The 14,555-nt window shown below is 45.2% G+C and overlaps 1 protein-coding gene across 2 annotated transcripts in view; it reads right to left on the reverse strand.

Moving 5' to 3' along the window:
* Positions 1 to 14,555, reverse strand: part of ULK1 (unc-51 like autophagy activating kinase 1) — a 98,390-nt gene that overhangs the window by 52,934 nt on the left and 30,901 nt on the right. For both annotated transcript variants that reach the window (XM_087705789.1, XM_087705790.1), the window contains exon 10: positions 6,975 to 7,076. In XM_087705789.1, coding sequence (XP_087561915.1) covers positions 6,975 to 7,076 — 102 coding nt within the window. The remainder of the gene's footprint in view (positions 1 to 6,974; positions 7,077 to 14,555) is intronic.

Genomic DNA, 14,555 nt, shown 5'->3' on the forward strand with positions numbered 1-14,555 from the left:
AACTGAAAGTGAAAAGTGCTGCTTGCTGCAAGGAGGCAAATTGCTGGGAAGCAGAGGCAGATTTTTTTTCTTGTGCTAATCCGGCTGTTTGCTGTTTGCTGCAAGGAGGTAAGTCAATAACTATAAATGCCTATAGAATGTTCAAATTATTACTTATTTTTTAAAGACTGCTTTATAGCAATAGCAATAAGACTTATATACCGCTTCATAGGGCTTTCAGCCCTCTCTAAGCGGTTTACAGAGTCAGCATATTGCCCCCAACAATAATCCGGGTTCTCATTTTACCCACCTTGGAAGGATGGAAGGCTGAGTCAACCCTGAGCCGGTGAGATTTGAACCGCCGAACTGCAGACAGCTGAAGTAGCCTGCAGTACAGCACTCTAACCACTGCGCCACCTCGGCTCTTTATTATTGTTCTAGACAACTTAACAAAATGAAGAAGCTTTTTAAATAAATGCTTGATCTGAAGAGGCCCAGTGCTATTGTAGCTTCCTTTAAATAGCAGAGAATATCTATACTTCCAGAAAGCCACATCAATTTTAACAGCATCTGTACAGTCTGAAATGTAACACCACGAACAGTGTATATTGTCTGTACTGTTTTCTGTTTGCTGCAAGGAGGCAAATTGCTGGGACGCAGAGGCAGATTTGTTTTCCCTCGTTTTCCTCCCCAAAAGCTAGGTGCGCCTTATACTTTGGAGGGTCTTCTAGAGTAAATCTAAAAAGATCTTCTGAAACATGAATTCAGGAGGACCTCAGAACTATCCCTCTTTTCATTCCTCTTTTAACCTTCTTCGCTGGGATGTCTTGGTTGCTTCCAGGATTTCTGAGCAACCTTTGGCCAAGCTGATGGAGACTTCTAAGAACTCAATTTCCAGAAAGCCAAGAGGGCAGCTAGGTAGGGCAGAGGCAGCTGGGACATTGAGGACATCTTCCCTTTCCTGCCAGACCCAAAATACCTACTCAAGTTGGCCAAAAAGGAGTTGCTGAACCAGCAGCAGATAAGAATATAGCAAAGCATAGGAAACATGTCGCTTAAACAAAAGGCAGAGAAGTATTTGCACTTCGTTGTGTTTTTACAGGATTAAACATGGGATCCTCTCCAACAGGTTAGACTTGAAACAAGGAGCCAGGCATCCAAGAATCCAGAATTTCCGATAAGCATATTTTATGGCAGAAAAGACCAGAAAAACACTCTGAAAAATGTCAACAGCTGCCGAGTATAGAACGTGACGTTCTATTTATAAGAATTGGCATTCTCAAATCTCGTGCATCTTTTTCTCCAGCTCGGTTTAAGCTATGATGCTGTGCCTGATTGGGACATAGGGAGACCGGCTCGTAAACCAGGGTTTTCTTTACTTTGATAAGGTTTCAGAGCCCATCTCATGCGTGGGGGAAAAGGGAAAGAGAAGAGGTTACAACATCTTTACATTATAAAAGCAACCAGAACTAGAAAGCTAACAAAAGCCAGCACAGGTATAGGCTGCCTCAATAGAGGGATAGAATTAAGATCGTGTGAAGTGTTGATACCACTTTATAAGGCCTTGGTAAGGCCACACTTGGAATACTGCATTCTGTTTTGGTCGCCACGATGTAGAAAAGATGTGGAGACTCTAGAAAAAGTGCAGAGAAGAGCCACAAAGATGATTAGGAGACTGGGGGCTAAAACATATGAAGAACGGTTGCAGGAACTGGGTATGTCTAGCTCAATGAAAAGAAGGACTAGGGGAGACATGATAGCAGTGTTCCAATATCTCAGGGGCTGCCACAAAGAAGAGGAACAAGAAGCAATGGGTGGAAACTAATCAAGGAGAGAAGCAACTTAGAACTAAGGAGAAATTTCCTGACAGTTAGAACAATTAATCAGTGGAACAACTTGCCTCCAGAAGTTGTGAATGTCCCAACACTGCATGTCTTTAAGAAGATGTTGGATAGCCATCTGTCTGAAATGGTGTAGGGCTTCCTGCCTAAGCAGGGGGTTGGACTAGAAGACCTCCAAGGTACCTTCCAACTCTGTAACAGGAGCCCTCTCAGTTACGTGGCGCTAGAGATTTGAACCGCTGAAGACTTCAATACCTGTATTAGGACTGCTTAAAAACAACTGTACCCAGATCACATACTGTTTGATGGAAATTGAATTTGTATATGTTATATAAATAAAATAAATAAAACAGGGGAAAAATGGACTCTTGTGGAGTGTATTTATTCATTGTTTCCACCTGTTGCAGGACATGTGCCCTGGGGAACTCACGATACCATGAAACAAAAAAGTATTAAAATAAAATCCCTTAAAACTACAGGAGTCCATGAAGAACAATACTCTTTGTCTGTCTTCTCTACAACTTTATGGAAACTTTTGTTCGATTTATTGTGGAATGATGGAAGGACCCCATTCTTTCAAAGTCCTCCTGGGGAGGCGACATTTGCATAACACGAAATGGCTTCGGGCAACCTATGCAAATCTGACTGTTTTGAATTTTCCCTTCCTTTTTCCCAGGACAGAATTTTAAGGTCTCTTTTATTATCATTTTTTTTTTAAGCTCGCTGGAAGGCAGGCATCTCTGCCTTTTGATAGCTTTCTATTCATCCTCTTGTCTCATCAGCATTCAGCTCTCTTTGCACCACAAAAAATAGATAAGGGTGTTAGCTCATGGCCTCTGGCTCTCAGCTGTTGTGTAGATAACAATGTTGAAGGTGGGACCCGGAGTTGATTAAGGGTGGTTGACCTGGATTCCTTTCTTGGAAAGGAGAACCCCAGAATCGACTCTCAGGACTGTCCCCCAACAAAAAGCACTTTATACCAGGGGTCCCCAACCTTTCGGACCTCAGGGACCACTAAATTCATAATTTTAAATCCTGCGGACCACAAATATGATCTGCCTAATGACTGGGTGGGTGGGCGTGGCAAGGTGGTCATGTGACTGAGTGGACATGGCCAACTTGATGTCACTCACATTGAGGGGTGCCTCGACAGCCTCTACTTGCCCCTCCCCTCCCCTCCTGCCCGCTTGGGCTCCTTAGGGGCCCAACATGAAGCAGTTGCTGGAGCTAAGCAGCCACCACATAAAAGAGTTAGCAAAACAGCTGGCTCAATTCAAATTGGATTTGACCAAGAAGAAAGCTCAGCATAAGCACCTCACTGAGGACAACGAGCATAAGCTTTCCAAACAGAGGGAAGACCTGCAGGAGTGCAAGACCAGGTACCGGTGCCTGGAGGCTCAGCAGACTGAGATGGTCAGCCAGTTCCAGGCCATGATGCAGTCCCACTGGAACGAGGCCCTCTAGCTCTTCCCCACCAGCGGCCCTTCCTTCCAGCCTTTGCCCAAAGCCCCCCACCAGGAGGTTGAAGCAGACCCCAAGTCGAAATTTCTCCCCCCCCCTCAAACCCGCACAAAAAGAGCCCAAAGGGGGAGACTCTCTGCAGCAACACAAATGTTCATTGCAAGTATCCATCCCAGTGGACGTAGTCTGAGGACCCCTGATTTAGTGCAATATAAAAAATGCAAATGATTTTTCTGTGGACCACCAAAACTTCCTCGCGGATCACCAGTTGGTGACCACTGTTTTATACTGTTTTGGAGAAAACTTGATGGACATGTCCATGAAAACCCAAGAATCCCCCTAGATTCAAAGGGGACTTTGTGATCAAGAAGGAATCCAAACATCCACAAGACAGGCTATTCTAATGATGAATTCCTCCTCTACTAATAGTAACCATAAGAATATTCTAAGTCAACCTGGTGCTTTTCCAGATACTCAAGAGGCCTTCACACACACAGCTTTGGAATGTACAAGGGACAAGCGTCAACCAGACAAGGTACAAATTTAGCCCCATCGAAGGAAGGAGATCTCAAATGGTGCCCTCAACAACTTAAGTTGAAAGCAATAAACTACAGGAAGATGAATTCGCACAATATGCTAAGCCGTCAAACAGGATTTCATACAGTTGAAGAATAGAATTGAGAGGGATATTGAAAATCATTTAGCATGACCCCAGCCCAGAAGTCCACTACAACATCTTCAAAAGCCACACACACAAACCTATTTAAACACCTTCAGTGAAGCCTATATTCCTTGCTTCTTGTCCTGACCTGGAAGAAATATGAATAATTCTGCCTCATTGTCTTAAGAAAGCCCTGCAGGTGCCAGTGGGTTTGAATGAAGTAGAGTGAGGAACATATGAAGAACTGTTGCAGGAATTGGGTAGGTCTAGTTTAATGAAATGAAGGACTATACGGGACATGATAGCAGTCTTCCAACATTTGAGGGGCTACCATAAAGAAGAGGGGAGGTCAACCTGTTCTTCAAAGCACTTGAAGGCAATAAAAGAAGCAATGGATGGAAACCAATCAAGGAGAGAACCAACCTACAACTAAGGAGAAATGTCCTGACAGTGAGAACAATTAGCCAGTGGAAAGGCTTCCCTCCAGAAGTTGTGGGTGCTCCAACACTGGAAGTTTTTAAAAAGGGATTGGACAACCATTTGCCTGAAATGGTATAGTGTTTCCTGCCTGAGCAGGCGGTTGGACTAGAAGACCTCCAAAGTCCCTTCCAACTCTGTTATTCTGTTCTGAAGTCTTCTCCACTCCAGATTAAACACATCGACTGTCCAATTTAAGGTTTTTTTCCTTCTCCACTCATATCATTTAGTTGTCCCAAAAGGTCAACTTAACCCCAACACATAGATGGGCTAAGACAAAATGAGAAGGTCACAAAGATGGCATCGAAGTCATCCATGGAATGTCCTCAGCAGGGTTACACTTTGCAACCAAGAAGAGGTCAAGGGAGAACAACTGTCCCATGCAATCATCAGGCATCAGAAACAGATCACAATACCCAAAGCAAGAAGTGAAGATTCACAAGGAATCTGGTGCTACAAATTGGAACACAGCGTTCTAGAAATCATCAGAATCATCCCGTTGAACACAATACAGTTGCTAAAAGGTCTCTGGGGCTGAACAATCTAGAATCACTTGAAAATGTTTACACAAAAAACATATTTGTTGGGTCATTCCTTGGGCTATTTATTCAGGAACAACTTCAAACGCCTGTAGCTATCTCCAGAGGGGACCAAGCCAGTGGCCCTCCAGCTATGTAAACTCATAACAAAAGAATATTTGCTTAATCTCCTACCCAAAACTTTTTCTCTTCCTCTCCCTAGGACCAAACATACAAAGAACAACCGAGTAGAGTAGAGTAGAGTAGAGTAGAGTAGAGTAGAGTAGAGTAGAGTAGAGTAGAGTAGAGTAGAGTAGAGTAGAGTAGAGTAGAGTAGAGTAGAGTAGATAAAATAAGATATTGGAATGGAATTTAATAAAGGAAAAGAATAGAAATAGAGTGGAGTGGAATAGAATAGAATAGAATCTGGAAGGGACTTTGGAGGTCTTCTAGTCCAGCCAGGAAGAGTTAAATATTTCACATTTTAGGAAGCAAATCCCTTGCTACAAAGAGAGAGAACTTCATAACTCAATCCTCGGTGGTCACAGAGATACTATCTTCTTCTCCAGGCTTCAAAAGGACAATGCAAGTTGTCCTCTACTTACAACAGTTCATTTAGTGACCATTCTAAGTTACAACAGCAGTGAAAAAAGGGACCTATGGCCATTTTTCACACTTGCGATCACTGCAGCATCCCCATGGTCATCTGATCAAAATCCAGATGTTTGGCAACTGGTTCATCTTTATAACGGTTGCAGCATTCAGTGGTCATGTGTTTTAACTTTGGCGACCTTCTGACAAGCAAATTCAAAGGGGAAGTCAGATTCACTTGATAAATGGGTTACTAACTTAACAACTGCAGTGATTCCCTTAACAACTGTGGCAAGAAAGGTCGTAAAATAGGGCAAAATTCACTTAACAACTGTCTAGCTTAGCAATGGAAATTTTGGGCTCAACTGTCCTCCATTCAAAGACGTTCATTTTGCCTTCTACCTTTATCTCTCTTGGGAGACATCAGCCTTCTTTCCCCAAAAATTTACCCCTCCCATGGTGCAGAATGGAAGGATCGCCGGGTGGCCTACTTTTCATCCCTATTCTGCTGCTTTTATGTACAGACACAGACACAGACACACACACACACACAGACAAAGTTAAAGCATGCTGTCTGTGGAATTCTGGGAACTGAAGTCCATACTTGACGGCTAGGGAATTTTGGGCGTTGAAGTTGGCAACCCATCTTAAGGTTGCCGACTTTGAAAAACACTGATCAAAATCGAGCCTGTGTCCACCGGAAACCAAACTTTGACACAGTGTGGAAACTGTGACTGTCTTAAGAAGCAACAGTAACTGTCTATGGAGATTCTCAGTCCTCCAGGTCATGGTTGGTTTGGTTGCAAAGTTGCAACCAAACTCAAAGAGCACCAAAAGCAGCTCAAGAGAAGACTCGATATCCATGAGGGTTTGGGACCTAAGCCTATCCACGAGAGTCTCCAAAGTGCTTTTTTCAGGAAGCAACTGGACTTTCTGGTTTTTCTCTGGAGACATTTCGCTTCTCATTTAAGAAGCTTCTTCAGCTCTGAAAGGATGGTGGGGAATGGAAGGATTTATATTCCTTGCAGGCAGCTGGTCATTTGCATCCTTTTGGAGAGTCATTGAGGCCACTTGGAGGTTTATCTGTGTCCTCAGGGTCACTTGAATGGTGCAAATGGTTCTTGCAGTCTGCAGTTTTTCCCCTCTGGAAATCCATTCCATTGAGGTGACCCTGAGGATAAAGATAAATCTCCAAGGGGCCTCAACGCCTCTTTCAAAAGGATGCAAATGACCAGCTGTCTGCAAGGAGTATAAATCCTTCCATTCCCCACCATCCAGTCAGAGCTGAAGAAGCTTCTTCGAATGAGAAGCGAAATGACTTCAAAGAAAAACCAGAAAGTCCAGTTGCCTCTTTAAAAAAAAAGTACTTTTGGGACAAGCAACAACATACTTAAGAGATTCCCAAAGTCGGAGGAGAAATGGACAGAAATGAACTTTTCCTCTTACCTGAAACGGTGCTTTCCCCGTCAGGCACTGGTAGATTATCGTCCCAATGCTCCACAGATCAGCTTTGGCATCGTAATGTTGAGACATAATTACTTCTGGGGCCTGCAACGGAGCAGAAAAACACATGTACCTTAACATAGAATAAACAAAGTTGGAAGGGACCTTGGAGGTCTTCTAGTCCAACCCCCTGCATAGGCAGGAAACCCTGTACCACTTCAGACAAATGGTTATCCAACATCTTCTTACAAACTTCCAGTGTTGGAGCATTCACAACTTCTGGAGGCAAGCTGTTCCACTGGTTAATTGTTCTAACTGTCAGGAAATTTCTCCTTAGTTCTAAGTTGCTTCTCTCCTTAATTAGTTTCCACCCGTTGCTTCTTGTTCTGCCCTCAGGTGCTTCGGAGAATAGTTTGACTCCCTCTTCTTTGGGGCAGCCCCTGAGATATCGGAACACTGCTATCCTGTCTCCCCTAGTCCTTCTTTTCATTAAACTAGACATATCCAGTTCCTGCAACCGTTCTTCATATGTTTTAGTCTCCAGTCCCCTAATCATCTTTGTTGCTCTTCTCTGCACTCTTTCTACAGAGGTCTTATGTGTGGTCTCATCTGCTTTAAAGTCACCCCAAATCCTGTGAGCCGCCCTCCCAGGAGAGGATTTGAGAAAGCCGGTGGATTTAAGTTTTCTTTGCCAATTAAAACTGGGTAGTTAATGAAAGGGAGGAGAAAGCTACACAATAATCTGGTTCAGAGTCGTCTTGAATGCGGAAAGAAAGCCCAGAATTTAATCCCACACGGACCCAAAAAAATAAAACTAAACTAAAAAGCCAGCCCTCTACTTTATCCTCTGGGTCAGCTAAAGCTGGGGAAAAAAATAAAAAGAGAGATTCAAACATTCTCTTTATGTAATTCAGTGGCCTGGTTTTCATTTGGTTGGCCGATGAATCATTGGCCTCCAGCCAACCACCGGGGGAGAGGGGGGGGGAATAAAATGCCAACACACCTTTGTACCAAAACAAAGAACGAAGCATGCCTATAAACATTTTAACCAGGCGGCACTTGCCAGCTGCCAAACAAGTTGAAACAGCAAGATAGAATCACGACATGCATTGCCAAACATTCTGCTAAACTCATAACCGACGGGACTCCAAATTTTTTTTTTTTAAGTTGGCTTTTCTCGTTCAAGCATGTCAACTTGGGGGGGGGGGGGAGTCCCACCCTGCTCTACTTCCAACAACGAGCCTGCAAGGTAGGTTAACCGGGCTCGCTGGGAAAAGAAGCTGAGCTCCTTGACTGGAGGACTTGCAAACAGAAGCTGGAGGGACAGATTTTCGGGAGATATAGACTACAGAATAACAAAGTTGGAAGGGACCTTGTAGGTCATCTAGCCCACTCCACCCCCTGCTCAAGCAGGGGACGCTACACCATTTCTGGATGTTCGAAGGAACCTGAGCAAGGGGTGGTGGACTAGATGACCTCTTAAGATCACATCTGGCATTACATTAGCATTCTAAAGAAAAAAATTGGGGGCCAATCCACAGTGGCTCCCTATTCATGGGTTTTCGTGCATCTTTCCCACTTAAAGGCAAAAGGCCCATCTTAAATTTCACTTCCTAAATTTCCCCGCACAATCCTTGTTGCGGCCTGCCAGCGGCCAGCAGAGCTGGCAGCAGATTTGGACAGTGAGAAGGTTAGGGAGGAAGATGGGCCAATCCTGGAGTCTGGGGAAGCCTCTGATGAGGGCTCTGTGTCGGAGGCAGAGAGGGGGCCAGAGCCGTCTGACAGTTATCAGCTGCCTTCAGAGTTGGAGATCAGTGGGGCAGAAGAACAGCTGGAGCCTGTTCCCAGTGTGTGCATGCACAGAGTTGCCAGATGAAGGGAAGAGCTAAAGAACAGGGGTCGACTTGGGAGTAAGACCACAGGTGGACGATGAATGGCCCCGCCCAAAAGGAATAAAAGAGGGGAGAAAGAGGAGTGGAGTTTGCAGGAGACCATTCATTCGCTTAATTGGTTCGTGACTCTCTGAGGCTCCTTGCCAAGTTCTGCAGATATCAGCCTGGCAGCTCTCCAAGTCAGATAAGGTCTGTGACTGTAAATCGTCCCTTGAAAGACTTTGCTGAATATGAATGAGCAGAATTCACAGTCAATTAATAAAAGGGTTTTTTGTTGGGACAAGGAGTTTGCTTCATGCTCTCAGGAAACCTCGGTCAGAACAATCCTTTTGCTAATTACGTCCCTATCACATAACGCACCACACCACACAGATGGTCCTTGACTTACGACTGTTCACTTAGTGACCATCCAAAGTCACAATGGCACTGAAAACGGTCACTTCCCTAGTCCCGTGATCTCCTTTTGCGACCTTCCGACCAGCAAAATCAATGGGGAGGCCAGGTTCGCTTAACAACCGTCCTGCTAAGTTAACAGTTGCGGTGATTCACTTAATAATCATGGCAAGAAGGGTCGTAAAATGAGGCAAACCCCACTCAGTATCTGTCGCACTCAGCCAGAGAAATTTCAGGCTCAGTTGTGGTTGTAAGTCAAGGACTACCTATATTTAAAACCCCCACCAAGCTTTGTGTTAAAAATATAACATGGCAGAGTATCTCATTCTATTATATCAAGATATTATTAATAACTCTGCCGTCTCTGGCTTTGCTTGCAAACACACACACACACATGCACACACACACACAGGCAGCATCCGTAGTAGATATGCACAGGAAGGCATTGTGTGCTTTGGGTGAAGTCAGCAACCAACACAAAATGCAACACCCCCGAGCCCAGCAGAATGCCTCCCCCCCCCAAATGACCCTTTGGCTTCAGAATGTTGATGGCCCTGCCAACTACTAGGGGGGTGTGTGTGTGTTTGTTTGTGTGTTTGTTTGTGTGTTTGTGTGTGTGTGTGTGTGTGTGTGTTTATTTCAGCCAGTTAACTGAAGGGAAAACAGCCTCCAGTTTATTCCTTTGGACCCCTCCCTGATTCATAAGTTTCGGCCTTACCAGCTACACCAGACAGGAAACCAGGTGAGGTTATTCAACTTTATGGTAAAAGCTACATTGAGAGCGCCTTACAAATCTGAAAGTTAAAAAAAAAATCCTGCTGCCACCTTTACAGCTGGAGAAACTACAGAGTAAACTTATCTGATCATTCCCTAGGCAGCATATTTTCCCTCCCCTCTCCTAAGGTTTTTCCCACACACCATTACAAGCCGTCTCCTTTACAGCCCAAGAAATTAGGGAGGGTCCCTTCTGAGTCTCTTCCTCCACCCATTATGCAGCTCTGGGCTATGCGGTCTCTTATCTGACCATTCCCTAGGCAGCATCTCTTCTCCCCGTCTTCCACGGTATTATTCACATTCCATTACTACCACCTACTTTACAGCCTAAGAAACTAGGGAGGGTCCCTTCTGAGACTCTTTCTCTGCCCCTTTTGTAGCTCTTGGCTATGCTGTCTCTTATCTGACCGTTCCCGAGGCAGCATCTCTCCTCCCCATCTTTCATGGTCTTTCTCTCCTTCCATTACTGCCACCTGCTTAACAGCCTAAGAAACTGGGGAGGGTGTCTCTTCTGAGTCTCTTTCTCTGCCCCTTATGTAGCTCTGGGCCATGCCTTCTCTCATCTGACTGTCCCCTAAACAGTATCACCTTGCTTCATCTCCCAAAAATCTTTTGCACATACCATTACAGCCCTCTAGCCATGCCCAATTCCTGCAACCGTTCAAAAGCATCAATTCTTCGGTGCTCAGCCTGTCTCAAATCTCACTTTTTCCTCTCTCCTCCTCCCAGGAGGGTAAAGAAGGGCTTCTATTGTCAGGTTCTCTTCCCCCCCGTCCTCTGAAGGCTTCCTCCAAGGCTCTCAGACCATGTGTTGCAAATGCCCTGCAGGCAGTCTGGTCAGTTGAGGCGTTGAGGAACCTGTTCAAACTTTCCGACATGTACATTCCATTTCAAGACCATAAAACATCAGAACAAACCATGAAGGCCAGGCCAGGGTCATGTAAGAACAAGAGGAGGAACAGGGTTGGATCAGACCAAAGTCCATCTTGTCCTTATTGTGTCATACCATGGCAGTCAAATGCAACCCCAAGCTCACAACAAAGGACAGGGCAAGTGGTATTTTTTGTTGTTAGTTGCGAAGTTGTATCCAACCCATCGCTACCCCATGGACAACGTTCCCCCAGGCCTTCCTGTCCTCTACCATCCTCCAGAGTCCATTGAAGCTCATGCCGACTGCTTTGGTGACTCCATCCAGCCACCTCCTTCTCTGCCGTCCCCTTCTTCTTTTGCTCTCCATCTTTCCCAGCATGAGGTTCTTCTCCAGGGAGTCCTTCCTTCTCATGAGGTGGCCAAAGTCTTTGAGTTTCCTCTTCAAGATCTGGCCTTCTAAAGAGCAGTCAGGGTTGATCTCCTCTAGTACTGACCAGTTTGATTGTCTTGCAGTCCAAGGGACTCGCAGGAGTCTTCTCCAGCACCAGAGTTCAAAGGCCTCAATTCTTTAGCGTTCAGCCTTTCTTATGGTCAAACTTTCACAGACATAGATTGCAACTGGAAATTTAAGTGGTATTTAAGGCTGGGCTTCTATCAACCAGAAGATCATCAACAGCCATTGGCTACTCCCAACTTAACAGTATCTACATGAATTGGCTATTCCCATCTCAAATTCCACAGAATTTAACATGATGCATTCCGGCTTTGGCTTAGTGTAGAGGTCTGGACATGACTCAAGAGAAGGTTGGAAGCAACCTTAGAGGTCATCTAGCTCAACCCTCTACCCAGTCCAGGATCCACTACAGCAACAGTCCTCAAATTTTATGGCTTAGCAGCCCAGCAGTGTGTGGAAGGGGGGGGGAGGAATAGTTGTTTGTGAGTGGTAGGCGGGGTGTGCCAGAGCGTGCATGGCTCCAATTGAAGCTTCGTGCAGGAGCGCAAGATGGCTGCTGTTCGTACAAGAGAAGTTTTGTACATGAGCGCAAGATGGCCACGGTTCGTGCGACGGAAGTTTCAGGTAAGTGTCGCTGCTCACGCGAGGGAAGTTTCATGTGTGAGCACAAGATGTTCGCCGCTTACGTGAGGGAATTTTCATGCGTGAGCACAAGATGGTCGTCGCTTATGTGAGGGAAGTTTCATGCGTGAGCACAAGATGTTCGCCGCTTACGTGAGGGAATTTTCATGCGTGAGCACAAGATGGCTGCCGCTCATATGAGGGAAGTTTCATGTGAGAGCGCAAGATGGCCGCCACTCATATGAGGGAAGTTTTGTGTATGAGTACAAGATGGCTTCCCCCCCGTGCAAGGGAAGTTTCGTTCATGCACGCAAAATGGCCACCATTCGTACAAGAGGAGTTTCACATGCGAGGGAAGCTTTGTGCGTAGTCCAGTGGTGGGTCATGGCCTGGGGATTGAGGTCCCCTGCATTAGAGTATCTACCACAAATGACCATCCAGCCTCTGTTGGGAGACCTGAAGGCCAACTCCTTACTTCATGTGGCAGCCTGTTCCACTGGTTCAGAGCACCCATCAAGTTCCTTCTGATGTCTACTATGAACTTAACATTTGCAGTTTGAACTCACCGGTTCTGTTCCTCCCCTCAGGAGCAACAGAGAACAAATTGAGTCTCTTTTATGACATCCCTTCTAAGGTTTCAAAAAGGGTGGTGCATCTCCCTGTAATTATCTATTCCACAGACGAGATCCTTGAAGGACTCGTCGCCAACCTTCAAGTTTCCAAATCTCTTTATCTTGATAGATGCTAAACAGCCCCGAGAGCCTTGAACTGATTCAACCAATATGGTTTACACAGATAAACCCAACTCGAGGGATACTGGACGGATCTATACACTCAATTGCCTTTTCCATAACAACCTCTTTCTTTGCACAAACCGGACTAGAATCTTAGATCAAATTGTAAACAATCTCTCTCTCCATCTCTCTCGTTCCATATCTCACTCTTTCCATCTCTCTCACTCCATCTCTTTCCATCTCTCTCTCCCCATCTCTCTCACTCCAACTCTCTTTCTATCCCTCTCTCCATCTTTCTTTCTCTTTCCATCTCTCTCTCTCTCCATTTTTCTCTCTCCATCTTTCTCTCTCCATCTCTCTCTCTTTCCATCTCTCTCTCTCCATCTCTCTCTCCATCTTTCTCTTTCCATCTCTCTCTCTTTCCATCTCTCTCTCCATCTTTCTCTCTCCATCTTTCTCTTTCCATCTCTCTCCATCTTTCTCTTTCCATCTCTCTCTATCTTTCTCTTTCCATCTCTCTCTCCATCTTTCTCTTTCCATCTTTCTATCTCTCTTTCCATCTTTCTATCTCTCACTCCATCTCTCTCTTTCCATTACTCTCTCCATCTCTCTCTCCATCTTTCTCTTTCCATCTCTCTCTCTCTCTCTCTCTCTCTCTCTCTCTCTCTCTCTCTGTTTTTTTCCAGCCTCTTATGACATCCTTTCTAAAGTTTCAAAATGGGTGGTACATTTCCCTGTAATTATCTATTCCACAGACTAAACATGCTGAGATCCTTGAAGGACTCCTCTCCAACCTTCGATTTGCCAAATCCCTTATCTTGGTAGATGCCAACAGCCCCGAGAGCCTCGGACTGGTTCAACCAACGTGGTTTACACACGCAAACCCAGCTCGAGGGATACTGGATCAGTCCTGAATCAGACACTCCGCTCACGTCTTACATCTGCTTCCTCTTTCTTGCTGGGTGACTCCCGCCGTGAAGAACTTGTGTTCTGGATGCAGAATAACAGAGTCCATCGGCTGCTCAAAACTCGCGTGTCTGTCTGTAACCTTCAATTAGGCAAAACTGAGAGCCATAGAGCAACCATTTCTGAATCAATGGGCTTCCAACCGGCTTCACTTACAGAACACACCCCAAATCTGACTCCCGGAGGACTCACATTCAACAAAGTTGTGGGCGCTTCGACGCTACCGAACTGCTGAGATCAGGTTTGTCGTTTCCAGTGCTTCCGGCCAGCTTCCTACGAGGGTGATCCATGGGTAGGATGGCAGAAAGTCAGAAATCATTCTGGCTCACTTGATCCTTATCAAATACGAACCTCTTCCATCCCACATAATCTGAATATACAACCCCTAATTTAAGAGCATCAAGAGGATCTCTTTTACGACTTAGTTGCACATCAACAACGCTCTTCTCTACATTTTTGCTGAACGAATGGTAGCCAGCCAAGGACTGCCTGCATTGTACACATGCAGAGAATCATAGAACGTAAACTGTGAAGGGCACCTTTGAGGTCATCTATTCCAACCCCGCCACCCGCCCAAAGCAAGAATCCACAGCCACGAGTCACAAAACGGAACCTGTGGAAGGAACCTTTGAGATCATCCAGTTCAGTTTCCAAAAGAGAGTAGAATCCAGAATTCATCGAAGAGTAAAACAGAAGCATTGGAGAGTGTCTTGTTTTAATCTTTGCAATGCCATCCAGGGTCACTGGAGCACGGCCACATCAATTTTTAAATAAATTAGAATAGAATAACAGAGTTGGAAGGGACCTTGGAGGTCTTCTAGTCCAACCCCCTGCTTAGGCAGGAAACTCTACACCACTTCAGACAAATGGTAGTCCAACA

The sequence above is a fragment of the Thamnophis sirtalis genome, unplaced genomic scaffold, assembly GCF_051295495.1.
Source record: "Thamnophis sirtalis isolate CommonGarterSnake01/CBP01778 unplaced genomic scaffold, rThaSir2_p1.2 scaffold_2, whole genome shotgun sequence".
In the NCBI taxonomy this organism is placed as follows: domain Eukaryota; kingdom Metazoa; phylum Chordata; class Lepidosauria; order Squamata; family Natricidae; genus Thamnophis; species Thamnophis sirtalis.